The 17,409-nt window shown below is 45.3% G+C and overlaps 1 protein-coding gene across 2 annotated transcripts in view; it reads right to left on the bottom strand.

Moving 5' to 3' along the window:
• The window catches only part of LOC121534166 (ras-related protein Rab-6B), a 143,329-nt gene that overhangs the window by 71,437 nt on the left and 54,483 nt on the right, over positions 1 to 17,409 (bottom strand). The window contains exons 3-4 of one of the 2 annotated variants that reach the window (XM_041840694.2): positions 4,990 to 5,043; positions 3,295 to 3,421 (exon numbers count right to left, since the gene is read on the bottom strand). In XM_041840694.2, the coding sequence (XP_041696628.1) occupies positions 3,295 to 3,421; positions 4,990 to 5,043 (181 nt within the window). The remainder of the gene's footprint in view (positions 1 to 3,294; positions 3,422 to 4,989; positions 5,044 to 17,409) is intronic. The other variant, XM_041840695.2, reaches the window with a different exon arrangement.

Below are 17,409 nucleotides of genomic sequence, written 5' to 3'. Positions count from 1 at the left end.
TTAGACTGATTTACATGGTTATAGACTGACTTACATGGTTATAGACTGATTTACATGGTTATAGACTGACTTACATGGTTATAGACTGATTTACATGGTTATAGACTGATTTACATGGTTATAGACTGATTTACATGGTTATAGACTGATTTACATGGTTATAGACTGACTTACATGGTTATAAACTGACTTACATGGTTATAGACTGACTTACATGGTTATAGACTGACTTACATGGTTAGACTGATTTACATGGTTATAGACTGACTTACATGGTTATAGACTGACTTACATGGTTATAGATTGACTTCCATGGTTATAGACTGACTTCCATAGTTATAGACTGACTTACATGGTTATAAACTGACTTGCATGGTTACACTGATTTACATGGTTATAGACTGATTTACATGGTTATAGACTAACTTACATGGTTATAGACTGACTTCCATGGTTATAGATTGACTTCCATGGTTATAGACTGACTTCCATAGTTATAGACTGACTTACATGGTTATAAACTGACTTGCATGGTTACACTGATTTACATGGTTATAGACTGATTTACATGGTTATAGACTGACTTACATGGTTATAGACTGATTTACATGGTTATAGATGATTTACATGGTTATAGATGACTTACATGGTTATAGACTGATTTACATGGTTATAGACTGACTTACATGGTTATAGACTGACTTACATGGTTATAGACTGATTTACATGGTTATAGATGATTTACATGGTTATAGATGACTTACATGGTTATAGACTGATTTACATGGTTATAGACTGACTTACATGGTTATAGACTGATTTACATGGTTATAGACTGACTTACATGGTTATAGACTGATTTACATGGTTATAGATGATTTACATGGTTATAGATGACTTACATGGTTATAGACTGATTTACATGGTTATAGATGATTTACATGGTTATAGATGACTTACATGGTTATAGATGACTTACATGGTTATAGACTGATTTACATGGTTATAGACTGATTTACATGGTTATAGACTGACTTACATGGTTATAGACTGATTTACATGGTTATAGACTGATTTACATGGTTATAGACTGACTTACATGGTTATAGACTGATTTACATGGTTATAGACTGATTTACATGGTTATAGATGATTTACATGGTTATAGATGACTTACATGGTTATAGACTGATTTACATGGTTATAGACTGATCGACTTGTGACGGCCGGCCACCCAACAACCTGCCCGCTTGACCCTATCCCCTCCTCTCTTCTCCAGACCATCTCCGGTGACCTTCTCCCTTACCTCACCTCGCTGATCAACTCATCCTTGACCGCTGGCTATGTCCCTTCCGTCTTCAAGAGAGCGAGAGTTGCACCCCTTCTCAAAAAACCAACACTCGATCCCTCTGATGTTAACAACTACAGACCAGTATCCCTTCTTTCTTTTCTCTCCAAAACTCTTGAGCGTGCCGTCTTTAGCCAACTCTCTTGCTATCTCTCTTAGAATGACCTTCTTGATCCAAACCAGTCAGGTATCAAGACTGGTCATTAAACTGAGACTGCTCTTCTCTGTGTCACGGAGGCTCTCCGCACTGCTAAAGCTAACTCTCTCTCCTCTGCTCTTGTCCTTCTAGACCTGTCTGCTGCCTTTGATACTGTGAACCATCAGATCCTCCTCTCCACCCTCTCCGAGCTGGGCATCTCCGGCGCGGCTCACTCTTGGATTGCGTCCTACCTGACCGGTCGCTCCTACCAAGTGGCGTGGCGAGAAGCTGTCTCCGCTCCACGTGCTCTCACCACTGGTGTCCCCAGGGCTCAGTTCTAGGCCCTCTCCTATTCTCGCTATACACCAAGTCACTTGGCTCTGTCATATCCTCACATGGCCTCTCCTATCATTGCTACGCAGATGACACACAACTAATCTTCTCCTTTCCCCTTCTGATAACCAGGTGGCGAATCGCATCTCTGCATGTCTGGCAGACATATCAGTATGGATGACGGATCACCACCTCAAGCTGAACTTTGGCAAGACGGAGCTGCTCTTCCTCCCGGGGAAGGACTGCCCGTTCCATGATCTCGCCATCACGATTGACAACTCCGTTGTGTCCTCCTCCCAGAGTGCGAAGAGCCTTGGCGTGACCCTGGACAACACCCTGTCGTTCTCTACTAACATCAAGGCGGTGACCCGATCCTGTAGGTTCATGCTCTACAACATTCGGAGAGTACGACCCTGCCTTACACAGGAAGCGGCACAGGTCCTAATCCAGGCACTTGTCATCTCCCGTCTGGATTACTGCAACTCGCTGTTGGCTGGGCTCCCTGCCTGTGCCATTAAACCCCTACAACTCATCCAGAATGCTGCAGCCCGTCTGGTGTTCAACCTTCCCAAGTTCTCTCACGTCACCCCGCTCCTCCGCTCACTCCACTGGCTTCCAGTTGAAGCTCGCATCTGCTACAAGACCATGGTGCTTGCCTACGGAGCTGTGAGGGGAACGGCACCTCCGTACCTTCAGGCTCTGATCAGTCCCTACACCCAAACGAGGGCATTGCGTTCATCCACCTCTGGCCTGCTGGCCCCCCTATCTCTGCGGAAGCACAGTTCCCGCTCAGCCCAGTCAAAACTGTTCGCTGCTCTGGCACCCCAATGGTGGAACAAGCTCCTTCACGACGCCAGGACAGCGGAGTCACTCACCACCTTCCGGAGACATTTGAAACCCCACCTCTTTAAGGAATACCTGGGATAGGATAAAGTAATCCTTCTACCCCCCACCCCCCCCAAAAAAAATAATAATAAAAAACATTGTAAAGTGGTTATCCCACTGGCTATAAGGTGAATGCACCAATTTGTAAGTCGCTCTGGATAAGAGCGTCTGCTAAATGACGTAAATGTAAATGTAAATGTAATGTACATGGTTATAGACTGATTTACATGGTTATAGAATGATTTACATGGTTATAGACTGATTTACATGGTTAAAGGCTGATTTACATGGTTAAAGACTGATTTACATGGTTATAGACTAATTTGCATGGTTATAGACTGATTTAAATTGTTATAGACTGATTTACATGGTTATAGACTGATGTACATGGTTATAGACTGATTTACATGGTTTAGACTGATTTAAATGTTTATAGTGCTGCTGCTTACTTAAAGAACCATTATGGAGGAATAAAAGTGTGTGTCCATGGTGTCCTGATTCCAGTCATCATGACAGCATACAATGTGTGTGTGTGTGTGTGTGTGTGTGTGTGTGTGTGTGTGTGTGTACGTGTGTGAGCCCCACTCACTTGTAATATCATACACCACCACGGCCACAGTAGAGTCTCGTATGTAGGAGGGTATGAGGCTCCTGAAGCGCTCCTGTCCTGCCGTGTCCCACAGCTGCAACCTCACCTGGGGATCAGAGAGACACACCTGGGGATCAGAGAGACACCTGGGGATCAGAGAGAGACACCTGGGGATCAGAGAAACACCTGGGGATCAGCGAGAGACACCTGGGGATCAGCGAGAGACACCTGGGGATCAGAGAGAGACACCTGGGGATCAGAGAGAGACACCTGGGATCAGAGAGAGACACCTGGGGATCAGAGAGACACCTGGGGATCAGAGAGATACACCTGAGGATCAGAGAGAGACACCTGGGGATCAGAGAGACACACCTGGGTATCAGAGAGACACACCTGGGTATCAGAGAGACACACCTGGGGATCAGCGAGAGACACCTGGGGATCAGAGAGAGACACCTGGGGATCAGCGAGAGACACCTGGGGATCAGCGAGAGACACCCGGGGATCAGCGAGAGACACCTGGGGATCAGCGAGAGACACCTGGGGATCAGAGAGAGACACCTGGGGATCAGAGAGACACACCTGGGGATCAGCGAGAGACACCTGGGGATCAGCGAGAGACACCTGGGGATCAGAGAGAGACACCTGGGGATCAGAGAGACACACCTGGGGATCAGAGAGAGACACCTGGGGATCAGAGAGACACCTGGGGATCAGAGAGATACACCTGGGGATCAGAGAGAGACACCTGGGGATCAGAGAGACACCTGGGGATCAGAGAGAGCACCTGGGGATCAGAGAGATACCTGGGGATCAGAGAGATACCTGGGGATCAGAGAGATACCTGGGGATCAGAGATACACACCTGGGGATCAGAGAGAGACACCATGGGATCAGAGAGAGCCACCTGGGGATCAGAGAGAGACACCTGGGGATCAGAGAGAGACACCTGGGGATCAGAGAGAGACACCTGGGGATCAGAGAGAGACACCTGGGGATCAGAGAGACACCTGGGGATCAGAGAGAGACACCTGGGGATCAGAGAGACACCATGGGATCAGAGAGAGCCTGGGGCCGCTGGCTCCCTTACACTGGTCTATTGTGCATCACTGATACACATATAGTGTACACACACACACAGGCAACCAATGTACACACACACACACAGGCAACCAATGTACACACACACACACACACACAGTAGTACCAACACAAACTATTAACATAGACTCACGCCCCTTTATCCCCATTGACACCTTCTCAATGTCAGGGAATGTAAAAGACGTGCCATGGTTAAGCACAGACAGACATGCACACATGTTAGATTGTATAAATTTACATTTCTTATGCCATGGACATGACATCAATGTCAGGCCTACTTCAACTGACGCGTGTGTGTGTGTGTGTGTGTGTGTGGACCAATCACTGTATATATTAAGGGTTCAAGACCCACAAACCGTGGCTGCATCCCAAATGGAACCCTATTCCCTATGTAGTGCACTACTTTTAAACAGAGGCCCGTGGGGAATAGGGTGCCATTTGGCACACCTGTATATTTAACACTGAGGGGACGATATTTCACAGTGACAAGGTGTGGACCTGGTGTTGACATTGAAATGGCAGTAAAGAGCCGTGGATTATGAACAAATTAACATATTCTCTGTGTATCTGTGTGTTTTAGATTGAGCTACTTACCGTTCGGTCTTCCAAGTACATCGTTTTTGAAAGGAAGTCTATTCCGATTGTGGCCTGAAATTAGAAAAAATATGGTGTTAATGGCCTTGAGGACTGTGGAGTGTTAATGGCCTTGAGGACTGTGGAGTGTTAATGGTTTTGAGGACTGTGGAGTGTTAATGGCTTTGAGGACTGTGGAGTGTTAATGGCTTTGAGGACTGTGTAGTGTTAATAGATTGAGGACTGTGTAGTGTTAATGGTGAGGACTGTGGAGTGTTATGGCTTTGAGGACTGTGGAGTGTTAATGTCCTTGAGGACTGTGGAGTGTTTATGGCTTTGAGGACTGTGTAGTGTTAATGGTGAGGACTGTGGAGTGTTTATGGCTTTGAGGACTGTGGAGTGTTAATGTCCTTGAGGACTGTGGAGTGTTTATGGTACAGTAGATATCCGACTGAGCCCAGTACAGTACAGTAGATATCTGACTAAGCCCAGTACAGTAGATGTTGGAAGGGATCAGCCCTGTGTACAGTACAGTAGATGTTTGAAGGGATCAGCCCTGTGTACAGTACAGTAGATGTTTGAAGGGATCAGCCCTGCGTACAGTACAGTAGATGTTTGAAGGGATCAGCCCTGCGTACAGTACAGTAGATGTTTGAAGGGATCAGCCCTGTGTACAGTACAGTAGATGTTTGAAGGGATCAGCCCTGTGTACAGTCGGAGCGGCCAGGCTACTGTGTCTAGTCCTGCCAATAGAGATAAGGCTGATGTTGACCATGTACTAAAGCACTCATGATATCAGATAGGAAGCTGCACATGGTTTCAGGCAGCTCCTTCTGTGCATTGCATCTTCTATATTGGTAGCAGTTATATCAATGAATATGGAAAGCTGAAAATCTATAATCTTTACACATTATTGTTGTATATAATGCGAGCAGAGTGGTAGATTAACGTCTATATACACTGAGTGTGCAAAACATTAAGAACACCTTCTTAATATTGAGTGTGACTCTACAAGGTGTCGAAAGCGTTCCACAGGGATGCTGGCCCATGTTGACTCCAATGCTTTTCACAGTTGTGTCAAGTTGGCTGGATGTCCTTTGGGTGGTGGACCATTCTTGATACACACGGGAAACTGTTGAGCGTGAAAAACCAAGCAGTTCTTGACACCAACCGGTGCGCCTGGCACCTACTACCATACCCCGTTCAAAGGCACTTCAATCTTTTGTCTTGCCCATTCACCCTCTGAATGCCACACATACACAATCCATGTCTCAATTGTCTCAAGGCTTTAAAATCCTTCTTTAACCTGTCTCCTCCCCGCCATCTACACTGATTGAAGTGGATTTAACAAGTGACATCAATAGGGACCATAGCTTTCACCTGGATTCACCAGGTCACTCTATGTCATGGAAAGAGCAGGTGTTCATAATTTTTTGTACACTCAGTGTATATGCCAGCAAACACTGAAAACCATAGAATAATGCACTGATAGTGTAATGTGTTGGAAATGGAAATGGGATCATCTAGAATAATCATTAACAGTAATCCACTTGTCTTATATTGTCCCCTAATCACTAAACCTGCAGTGTGGAGCCTTGAAGCCGGGGGAGCCTGCAGTGTTGGAGCCGAGGCTTGGAGTCAGTTGAGTTTGCAGTGTTGGAACCCTGCATGGAGTGCTGCATGGAGCCAGAGAAACCCGCAGCATTGGGGCCTTGGAGACGGGGGAGCCCTGCAGCATTGGGGCCTTGGAGACGGGGGAGCCCTGCAGCATTGGAGCCCCGGAGACGGGGGAGCCCTGCAGCATTGGGGCCTTGGAGACGGGGGAGCCCTGCAGCATTGGGGCCTTGGAGACGGGGGAGCCCTGCAGCATTGGGGCCTTGGAGACGGGGGAGCCCTGCAGCATTGGAGCCCCGGAGCTGCTGCCCAGCGGGGTGCCCCCTGCATGGTCTGCCCACTCTGACAGAGCTGGCCATCAGCAGCTTGATCACGATCCATATTACCCTGGCGATGCCAGCCAATGCGGCGGGCAGTAAAGACTTACTCAGGCTCCTCTGGCATTAGGAACAGGGACTTTATATATGTTCCTTCTCCTCCATTCTCCCACAGCCAGATCAACTGGACTCTCACTGCAACCTGATTGTCTCTAGTTCAGATTAAAAGATAAAGAAATACCTAAAATATAGTCGAGGACAATGATAACCTATCAAGAAAGCTCTTTAGTCAGATTGGGTTGGAAAACCTAGAGGAGATATATTACTAAGTCCATGAATTAAATAGTGTCATGAAAAAAGGATCAAACAGTTGGCATTCCTCAATATTAGATAAAGTCCCTGTTGAAAGAGAAGCCACAGAGGTGTTTGTTGTTTTAATGTTGAATGGCAGAGCCAGGCATCCTCTCTGGGTTATATATAGAATGCCACACACAGAGAGAAGCACTGTGCTGCACGAACAGACAAAATAATTCATAACTCTTTCATTATTAACCAATCACACATCATCGTTAAAGTATGCCCCAGCTTCCTGCCCCTGCATGGCCTCTCAACCAATGACTGCCGGGGGAAGAGGTAATCAACCAATGACTGCTGGGGGAAGAGAAAATCAACCAATGACTGCTGGAAGAAGAAGGATTCAACCAATGACTGCTGGGAGAAGAAGGATTCAACCAAAAACTGCTGGGGGAAGAAGGATTCAACCAATGACTGCTGGGGGAAGAAAGATCCAACCAATGACTGCTGGGAGAAGAAGGATTCAACCAATGACTGCTGGGGGAAGAAGGATTCATCCAATGACTGCTGGGAGAAGAAAGATTCAACCAATGACTGATGGGAGAAGAAGGATTCAACCAATGACTGCTGCGGGAAGAAGGATTCAACCAATGACTGCTGGGGGAAGAAGGATTCAACCAATGACTGCTGGGGGAAGAGAAAATCAACCAATGACTGCTGGAAGAAGAAGGATTCAACCAATGACTGCTGGGGGAAGAAGGATTCAACCAATGACTGCTGGGAGAAGAAGGATTCAACCAATGACTGCTGGAGGAAGAAGGATTCAACCAATGACTGCTGGGGGAGGAAGGATTCAACCAATGACTGCTGGGGGAAGAAGGATTCAACCAATGACTGCTGGGGGAAGAAAGATTCAACCAATGACTGCTGGGAGAAGAAGGATTCAACCAATGACTGCTGGGGGAAGAAGGATTCATCCAATGACTGCTGGGAGAAGAAAGATTCAACCAATGACTGATGGGAGAAGAAGGATTCAACCAATGACTGCTGTGGGAAGAAGGATTCAACCAATGACTGCTGGGGGAAGAAGGATTCAACCAATGACTGCTGGGGGAAGAAGGATTCAACCAATGACTGCTGGGGGAAGAGAAAATCAACCAATGACTGCTGGAAGAAGAAGGATTCAACCAATGACTGCTGGGGGAAGAAGGATTCAACCAATGACTGCTGGGAGAAGAAGGATTCAACCAATCACTGCTGGGAGAAGAAGGATTCAACCAATGACTGCTGGGGGAAGAAGGATTCAACCAATGACTGCTGGGAGAAGAAGGATTCAACCAATGACTGCTGGGGGAAGAAAGATTCAACCAATGACTGCTGGAGGAAGAAGGATTCAACCAATGACTGCTGGGGGAGGAAGGATTCAACCAATGACTGCTGGGGGAAGAAGGATTCAACCAATGACTGCTGGGGGAGGAAGGATTCAACCAATGACTGCTGGGGGAGGAAGGATTCAACCAATGACTGCTGGGGGAAGAAGGATTCAACCAATGACTGCTGGGGGAGGAAGGATTCAACCAATGACTGCTGGGGGAAGAAGGATTCAACCAATGACTGCTGGGGGAGGAAGGGGAACAGAACGGTTCTAATATCAGGAAAGACATTTGTTCCGAATTAGAACACCATGCAGCATTAGACAGAAAATAAAATGAATGTTTTTTCATAAGGGTTATATGAAGTGGAGGGGTGCATTCCTGTTGGCATTTTTCATGATATGGGCGGTCAGTCAGATATATTACTAAGTCCATGAATTAAATAGTGTCATGAAAAAAGGATCAAACAGTTGGCATTCCTCAATATTAGATAAAGTCCCTGTTGAAAGAGAAGCCACAGAGGTGTTTGTTGTTTTAATGTTGAATGGCAGAGCCAGGCATCCTCTCTGGGTTATATATAGAATGCCACACACAGAGAGAAGCACTGTGCTGCACGAACAGACAAAATAATTCATAACTCTTTCATTATTAACCAATCACACATCATCGTTAAAGTATGCCCCAGCTTCCTGCCCCTGCATGGCCTCTCAACCAATGACTGCCGGGGGAAGAGGTAATCAACCAATGACTGCTGGGGGAAGAGAAAATCAACCAATGACTGCTGGAGGAAGAAGGATTCAACCAATGACTGCTGGGAGAAGAAGGATTCAACCAATCACTGCTGGGAGAAGAAGGATTCAACCAATGACTGCTGGGGGAAGAAGGATTCAACCAATGACTGCTGGGAGAAGAAGGATTCAACCAATGACTGCTGGGGGAAGAAGGATTCAACCAATGACTGCTGGAGGAAGAAGGATTCAACCAATGACTGCTGGGGGAGGAAGGATTCAACCAATGACTGCTGGGGGAAGAAGGATTCAACCAATGACTGCTGGGGGAGGAAGGATTCAACCAATGACTGCTGGGGGAGGAAGGATTCAACCAATGACTGCTGGGGGAAGAAGGATTCAACCAATGACTGCTGGGGGAGGAAGGATTCAACCAATGACTGCTGTGGGAAGAAGGATTCAACCAATGACTGCTGGGAAAAGAAGGATTCAACCAATGACTGCTGGGGGAAGAAGGATTCAACCAAGGGCCAAACTGAGCAATCGGGAGAGAAGGGCCTTGGTCAGGGAAGTGACCAAGAACCCGATGTGGTCACTCTGATAGAGCTCCAGAGTTCCTCTGTGGGAGAACCTTCCAGAAGGACAACCATCTCTGCAGCACTCCACCAATCAGGCCTTTATGGTAGAGTGGCCAGACGGAAGCCACTCCTCAGTAAAAGGCACATGACAGTCCGCTTGGAGTTTGCCAAAAGGCACCTAAAGGACTCTCAGACCATGAGAAACAAGATTCTCTGGTCTGATGAAACCAAGATTGAACTCTTTGGCCTGAATGCCAAGCGTCATGTCTGGAGGAAAGCTGGCACCATCCCTACGGTGAAGCACGGTGGTGGCAGTATCCTGCTGTGGGGATGTTTTTCAGTGGCAGGGAATAGGAGACTAGTCAGGATCGAGGGAAAGATGAACGGAACAAAGTACAGAGAGAGATCCTTGATGAAAACCTGCTCCAGAGCGCTCAGGACCTCAGACTGGGGCGAAGGTTCACCTTCCAACAAGACAACGACCCTAAGCACACAGCTGAGACAACGCAGGAGTGGCTTCGGGACAAGTCTCTGAATGTCTTCGAGTGGCCCAGCCAGAGCCCGGACTTGAACCCGATCTAACATCTCAGGAGAGACCTGAAAATAGCTGTGCAGCGACGCTCCCCATCTAACCTGACAGAGCTTGAGAGGATCTGCAGAGAAGAATGGGAGAAACTCCCTAAATACAGGTGTGCCAAGCTTGTAGCGTCATACCCAAGAAGACTTGAGGCTGTAATCACTGCCAAAGGCACTTCAACAAAGTACTGAGTATGAATACTTATGTAAATATAATATTTCAGTTTTTATTTATAATAAATGTGCCAAAATTTCTACAAACCTGTTTTTGCTTTGTCATTATGGGGTATTGTTTGTAGATTGATGAGGGGAAAAAACTATTGAATCCATTTTGGAATAAGGCTGTAACGTAACAAAATGTGGAAAAAGTCAAGGGGTCTGAATACTTTCCGAAATGCAATGTATGTATCTGCATTCTGACAAATCATCTGACAAAATATCAGGTAAAACTACAAGCAACAGCCTTGATCTAAGATCCTCCCCTACCTTGGGGACTGTATAAGCTACACTACAGCTATGAAGCACAACTCCCCTGACGAGATAAGGACTTGTCGTTTACCAAATAGGTATTTCTTCTGTATACCCCCCCTACCTTGTCACAACACAACTGATTGGCTCAAATGCCTTAAGAAGGAAAGAAATTCCACAAATTAACTTTTAACAAGGCACACCTGTTAATTGAAATGCATTCCAGGTGACTACCTCATGAAGCTGGTTGAGAGAATGCCAAGAGAGTGCAAAGCTGTCATCAAGGCAAAGGGTGGCTATTTGAAGAATCTCAAATATAAAATATATTTTGATTTGTTTAACACTTTTTTGGTTACTACATGATTCCATATGTGTTACTTCATAGTTTTGATGTCTTCACTATTATTCTAAAATGTAAAAAATAGAAAAAAATTAAGAAAAAACCTTGAATGAGTAGGTGTTCAAAAAACTTTTGACCGGTAGTATATATATATATATATTTTTTTTTTTTTACACTGTTTGGACAAAAAAACGCTAAAGAATTTCAATGTGAGAAAAATCCCTGCATACACAGGGAGTCTGAATGACCTCTTCATCACCTCTCCCCATGGCCAACTCCCTGTGTCATACATAATATCATACACACATTCAAGAAAAGTTACAGTGAGGGAAAAAAGTATTTGATCCCCTGCTGATTTTGTACGTTTGCCCACTGACAAAGAAATGATCAGTCTATAATTTTAATGGTAGGTTTATTTGAACAGTGAGAGACAGAATAACAACAAAATCAGAAATGTTATAAATTGATTTGCATTTTAATGAGGGAAATAAGTATTTGACCCCCTCTCAATCAGAAAGATTTCTGGCTCCCAGGTGTCTTTTATACAGGTAACGAGCTGAGATTAGGAGCACACTCTTAAAGGGAGTGTTCCTAATCTCAGTTTGTTACCTGTATAAAAGACACCTGTCCACAGAAGCAATCAATCAATCAGATTTCAAACTCTCCACCATGGCCAAGACCAAAGAGCTCTCCAAGGATGTCAGGGACAAGATTGTAGACCTACACAAGGCTGGAATGGGCTACAAGACCATCGCCAAGCAGCTTGGTGAGAAGGTGACAACAGTTGGTGCGATTATTCGCAAATGGAAGAAACACAAAATAACTGTCAATTTCCCTCGGCCTGGGGCTCCATGCAAGATCTCACCTTGTGGAGTTGCAATGATCATGAGAACGGTGAGGAATCAGCCCAGAACTACACGGGAGGATCTTGTCAATGATCTCAAGGCAGCTGGGACCATAGTCACCAAGAAAACAATTGGTAACACACTACGCCGTGAAGGACTGAAATCCTGCAGCGCCCGCAAGGTCCCCCTGCTCAAGAAAGCACATATACAGGCCCGTCTGAAGTTTGCCAATGAACATCTGAATGATTCAGAGGAGAACTGGGTGAAAGTGTTGTGGTCAGATGAGACCAAAATTGAGCTCTTTGGCATCAACTCAACTCGCCGTGTTTGGAGGAGGAGGAATGCTGCCTATGACCCCAAGACCACCATCCCCACCGTCAAACATGGAGGTGGACACATTATGCTTTGGGGGTGTTTTTCTGCTAAGGGGACAGGACAACTTCACCGCATCAAAGGGACGATGGACGGGGCCATGTACCGTCAAATCTTGGGTGAGAACCTCCTTCCCTCAGCCAGGGCATTGAAAATGGGTCGTGGATGGGTATTCCAGCATGACAATGACCCAAAACACACGGCCAAGGCAACAAAGGAGTGGCTCAAGAAGAAGCACATTAAGGTCCTGGAGTGGCCTAGCCAGTCTCCAGACCTTAATCCCATAGAAAATCTGTGGAGGGAGCTGAAGGTTCGAGTTGCCAAACGTCAGCCTCAAAACCTTAATGACTTGGAGTAGATCTGCAAAGAGGAGTGGGACAAAATCCCTCCTGAGATGTGTGCAAACCTTGTGGCCAACTACAAGAAACAAAATCAGCAGGGGATCAAATACTTTTTTCCCTCACTGTATACACACCCTGAAAACACCGAAACCCAATAGAGTGAAAAAAATTCAGTCGCTCCCACAAGCTCTCCTGCTTCCCGACTCACTCCCAGCATGCACTCCGACAAGAGAGAGAGAGAGAGAGAGAGAGAGAGGCAGAGGCAGGCACCTGGCAGAACTAAAAGACTCAGAGATCCTCCACCATGATTTCAGATTGCTCAAGTGAACAGCAAACCTGGTTTTTAAAAACTGATGAAGCAACACCTCACGGCATAACGCCTCTCCCCTATATTTTGTGTGTACGTATTGACATGTAGACTATGTGTGACATTTTAAATGTATGTATTTCTGTTCTTGAGCTGTTCTTGTCTATTAATGTTCTGTATTATGTCATGACTGAAGCTGAATGGGAGACCAGTGGGAGACCAGTGTTGTGAAAACAGATTCTCTCCCTCTCTCTTCTACACTCTCTCTTGCTCTACTACACTACACTCTCTCTACTCTCTCCTCTCTCTCTCCTCTCTCTTCTCTCTCAGTACACCAGACACTTCCAGACCTCCAAAGGTCCAGCGCGTCTGTCTTGTCACAGGCCAGTGCCCAGCTTTGTATTACTGAGTGACAGCTCAGACGGAGTTGGTAGAGCAGCTTCAAGCCTCTGGAGGATCTCTGAGTCTTTTAGTTCCGCCAGGTGCCTGCCTCTGTCTTTCTCTCTCTCTCTCGTCGGAGTGCATGCTGGGAGTGAGTCGGGAAGCAGGAGAGCTTGTGGGAGCGACTGACTTTTTTTTCACTCTATTGGGTTTCGGTGTTTTCAGGGTGTGTATACAGTGGAGGGAAAAAAGTATTTGATCCCCTGCTGATTTTGTACGTTTGCCCACTGACAAAAACATGATCAGTCTATAATTTTAATGGTAGGTTTATTTGAACAGTGAGAGACAGAATAACAACAACAAAATCCAGAAAAATGCATGTCAAAAATATTATAAATTGATTTGCATTTTAATGAGGGAAATAAGTATTTGACCCCTCTGCAAAACATGACTTAGTACTTGGTGGCAAAACCCTTGTTGGCAATCAGAGGTGTTTCTTGTAGTTGGCCACCAGGTTTGCACACATCTCAGGAGGGATTTTGTCCCACTCCTCTTTGCAGATCTTCTCCAAGTCATTAAGGTTTCGAGGCTGACGTTTGGCAACTCGAACCTTCAGCTCCCTCAACAGATTTTCTATGGGATTAAGGTCTGGAGACTGGCTAGGCCACTCCAGGACCTTAATGTGCTTCTTCTTGAGCCACTCCTTTGTTGCCTTGGCCGTGTGTTTTGGGTCATTGTCATGCTGGAATACCCATCCACAACCCATTTTCAATGCCCTGGCTGAGGGAAGGAGGTTCTCACCCAAGATTTGACGGTACATGGCCCCGTCCATCGTCCTTTTGATGCGGTGAAGTTGTCCTGTCCCCTTAGCAGAAAAACACCCCCAAAGCATAATGTTTCCACCTCCATGTTTGACGGTGGGGATGGTGTTCTTGGGGTCATAGGCAGCATTCCTCCTCCTCCAAACACGGCGAGTTGAGTTGATGCCAAAGAGCTCGATTTTGGTCTCATCTGACCACAACACTTTCACCCAGTTCTCCTCTGAATCATTCAGATGTTCATTGGCAAACTTCAGACGGGCCTGTATATGTGCTTTCTTGAGCAGGGGGACCTTGCGGGCGCTGCAGGATTTCAGTCCTTCACGGTGTAGTGTGTTACCAATTGTTTTCTTGGTGACTATGGTCCCAGCTGCCTTGAGATCATTAACAAGATCCTCCCGTGTAGTTCTGGGCTGATTCCTCACCGTTCTCATGATCATTGCAACTCCACGAGGTGAGATCTTGCATGGAGCCCCAGGCCAAGGGAGATTGACAGTTATTTTGTGTTTCTTCCATTTGTGAATAATCGCACCAACTGTTGTCACCTTCTCATCAAGCTGTTTGGCGATTGTCTTGTAGCCCATTCCAGCCTTGTGTAGGTCTACAATCTTGTCCCTGACATCCCTTGAGAGCTCTTTGGTCTTGGCCATGGTGGAGAGTTTGGAATCTGATTGCTTGATTGCTTCTGTGGACAGGTGTCTTTTATACAGGTAACAAACTGAGATTAGGAGCACTCCCTTTAAGAGTGTGCTCCTAATCTCAGCTCGTTACCTGTATAAAAGACACCTGGGAGCCAGAAATCTTTCTGATTGAGAGGGGGTCAAATACTTATTTCCCTCATAAAAATGCAAATCAATTTATAACATTTTTGAAATGCGTTTTTCTGGATTTTTGTTGTTGTTATTCTGTCTCTCACTGTTCAAATAAACCTACCATTAAAATTATAGACTGATCCTTTCTTTGTCAGTGGGCAAACGTACAAAATCAGCAGGGGATCAAACACTTTTTTCCCTCACTGTATATATACAGTACCAGTCAAAAGTTTGGACACACCTACTCATTCAAGGGGGGTTTAAATATATTTTTTTATTTAGGAATGACACATTTGTTGTTTAATTTCTGAAAAGTGTGCCATTATGTGTTAATAATTACATTTAAAATAAAGGTTTTATAAAACTCAAAAACTCTCTCTCAATTCAATTTCAGGGCTTTATTGGCATGGGAAACGTATGTTAACATTGACAAAGCAAGTGAAGTAAATAGTAAACAAAAGTGAAATAAACATAAATATGGGTTGTATTTACAATGGTGTTTGTTCTTCACTGGTTGCCCTTTTCTTGTGGCAACAGGTCACAAATCTTGCTGCTGTGACGGCACACTGTGGTATTTCACCCAATAGATATGGGAGTTTATCAAAATTGGGTTTGTTTTCAAATTCTTTGTGGATCGCTGTAATCTGAGGGAAATATGTGTCTCTAATATGGTCATACATTTGGCAGGAGGGTAGGAAGTGCAGCTCAGTTTCCACCTCATTTTGTGGGCAGTGTGCACATAGCCTGTCTTCTCTTGAGAGCCAGGTCTGCCTACGGTGGCCTTTCTCAATAGCAAGGCTATGCTCACTGAGTCTGTCCATAGTCAAAGCTCTCTCTCTCTCTCTCTCTCTCTCACTACCTGGTGCCTGCCTGTCTGTCTCTCTCTACCTGGTGCCTGCCTCTGTCTGTCTGTCTCTCTCTACCTGGTGCCTGTCTCTGTCTGTCTGTCTGTCTGTCTGTCTGTCTGTCTGTCTGTCTGTCTCTCTCTACCTGGTGCCTGACTGTCTGTCTCTCTCTATCTGGTGCCTGCCTCTGTCTCTCTCTACCTGGTGCCTGCCTCTGTCTCTCTCTCTCTGGGGAAATGTTTACGTTGCCAAAGTAAATTGAATAGACAATAAACAAAAGGGAAATAAACAAGGGAAACATGAATAAACATTACACTCACAAAAGTTGTAAAAGAATATAGACGTTTCAAATGTTCTATTATTGTCTATATACAGTGTTGTAACAATGTGCAAGTAGTTGAAGTATGAAAGGGAAAATGAATAAACAGATAAATATGGGTTGTATTTACAATGTTGTTTGTGATCCACTGGTTGCCCTTTTCTCATGGCAACAGGCCACAAATCTTGCTGCTGTGATAACACACTGCGGTATTTCACCTAACTTATATAGGAGTTTATCAACGTTTGATTTGTTTTCAAATTCTTTGTGGGTCTGTGTGATCTGTGAAAAATATGTCTCTCTAATGTGGTTCATACATTTGGCTGGAGGTTAGGAAGTGCAGCTCAGTTTCCACCTCATGTTCTGGGCAGCGGGCACACAGGCAGACCTGGCTCTCGAGAGAAGACAGGCTATGGCGGCCATTCTCAATAGCAAAGCTATGCTCACTGAGTCTGTACAAATAATTTGGGATCAGTCACAGTGGTCAGGGATTCTGCCACTGTAAACTCTTTGTTTAGGGCCAGATGGCATTCCGATTTGCTCAGTGTTTTGGTTGATTCTTTCCAGTGTGAAATAGTTTTTTGCTTTCTCATAATTTGGTTGGATCTAAATGTGTTTATGTCCTGGGGCTCTGTGGGGTCTGTTTGTGTTTGTGAACAGAGCCCCAGGACCAGCTTGCTTAGGGAACTCTTCTCTAGGTTAATCTCTCTGTAGGTGAGGGCTTTGTGGGGGAATGTGGGGGCATCGCTTCCTTTTAGGTGGTTGTAGAGTTTAACAGCTCTTTTCTGGATTTTGATAATTAGCGGGTATCGTCATTCTGCTCTGCATACATTGTTTGGGGTTTTGCATTGAACACAAAGTATATTTTTGCAGAATTCTGTCCCATTTTGTGAATTCTTGGTTGGTGAGCGGACCCCAGATCTCACAACCATAAAGGGCAATGGGTTCTATAACTGATTCAAGTATTTTTAGCCAGATCCTAATTGGTATGTCAAATTTTATGTTCCTTTTGATGGCATAGAAGGCCCTTCTTGCCTCATCTCTCAGATCGTTCACAGCTTTGTGGAAGTTACCTGTGGTGCTGATGTTTAGGCTGAGGTATGTATAGTTTTT

Source organism: Coregonus clupeaformis, chromosome 20, assembly GCF_020615455.1.
Source record: "Coregonus clupeaformis isolate EN_2021a chromosome 20, ASM2061545v1, whole genome shotgun sequence".
Classification (NCBI taxonomy): domain Eukaryota; kingdom Metazoa; phylum Chordata; class Actinopteri; order Salmoniformes; family Salmonidae; genus Coregonus; species Coregonus clupeaformis.
Note: the sequence above shows the minus strand (reverse complement) of the source record. Positions and strands in the feature narration are given on the sequence as shown.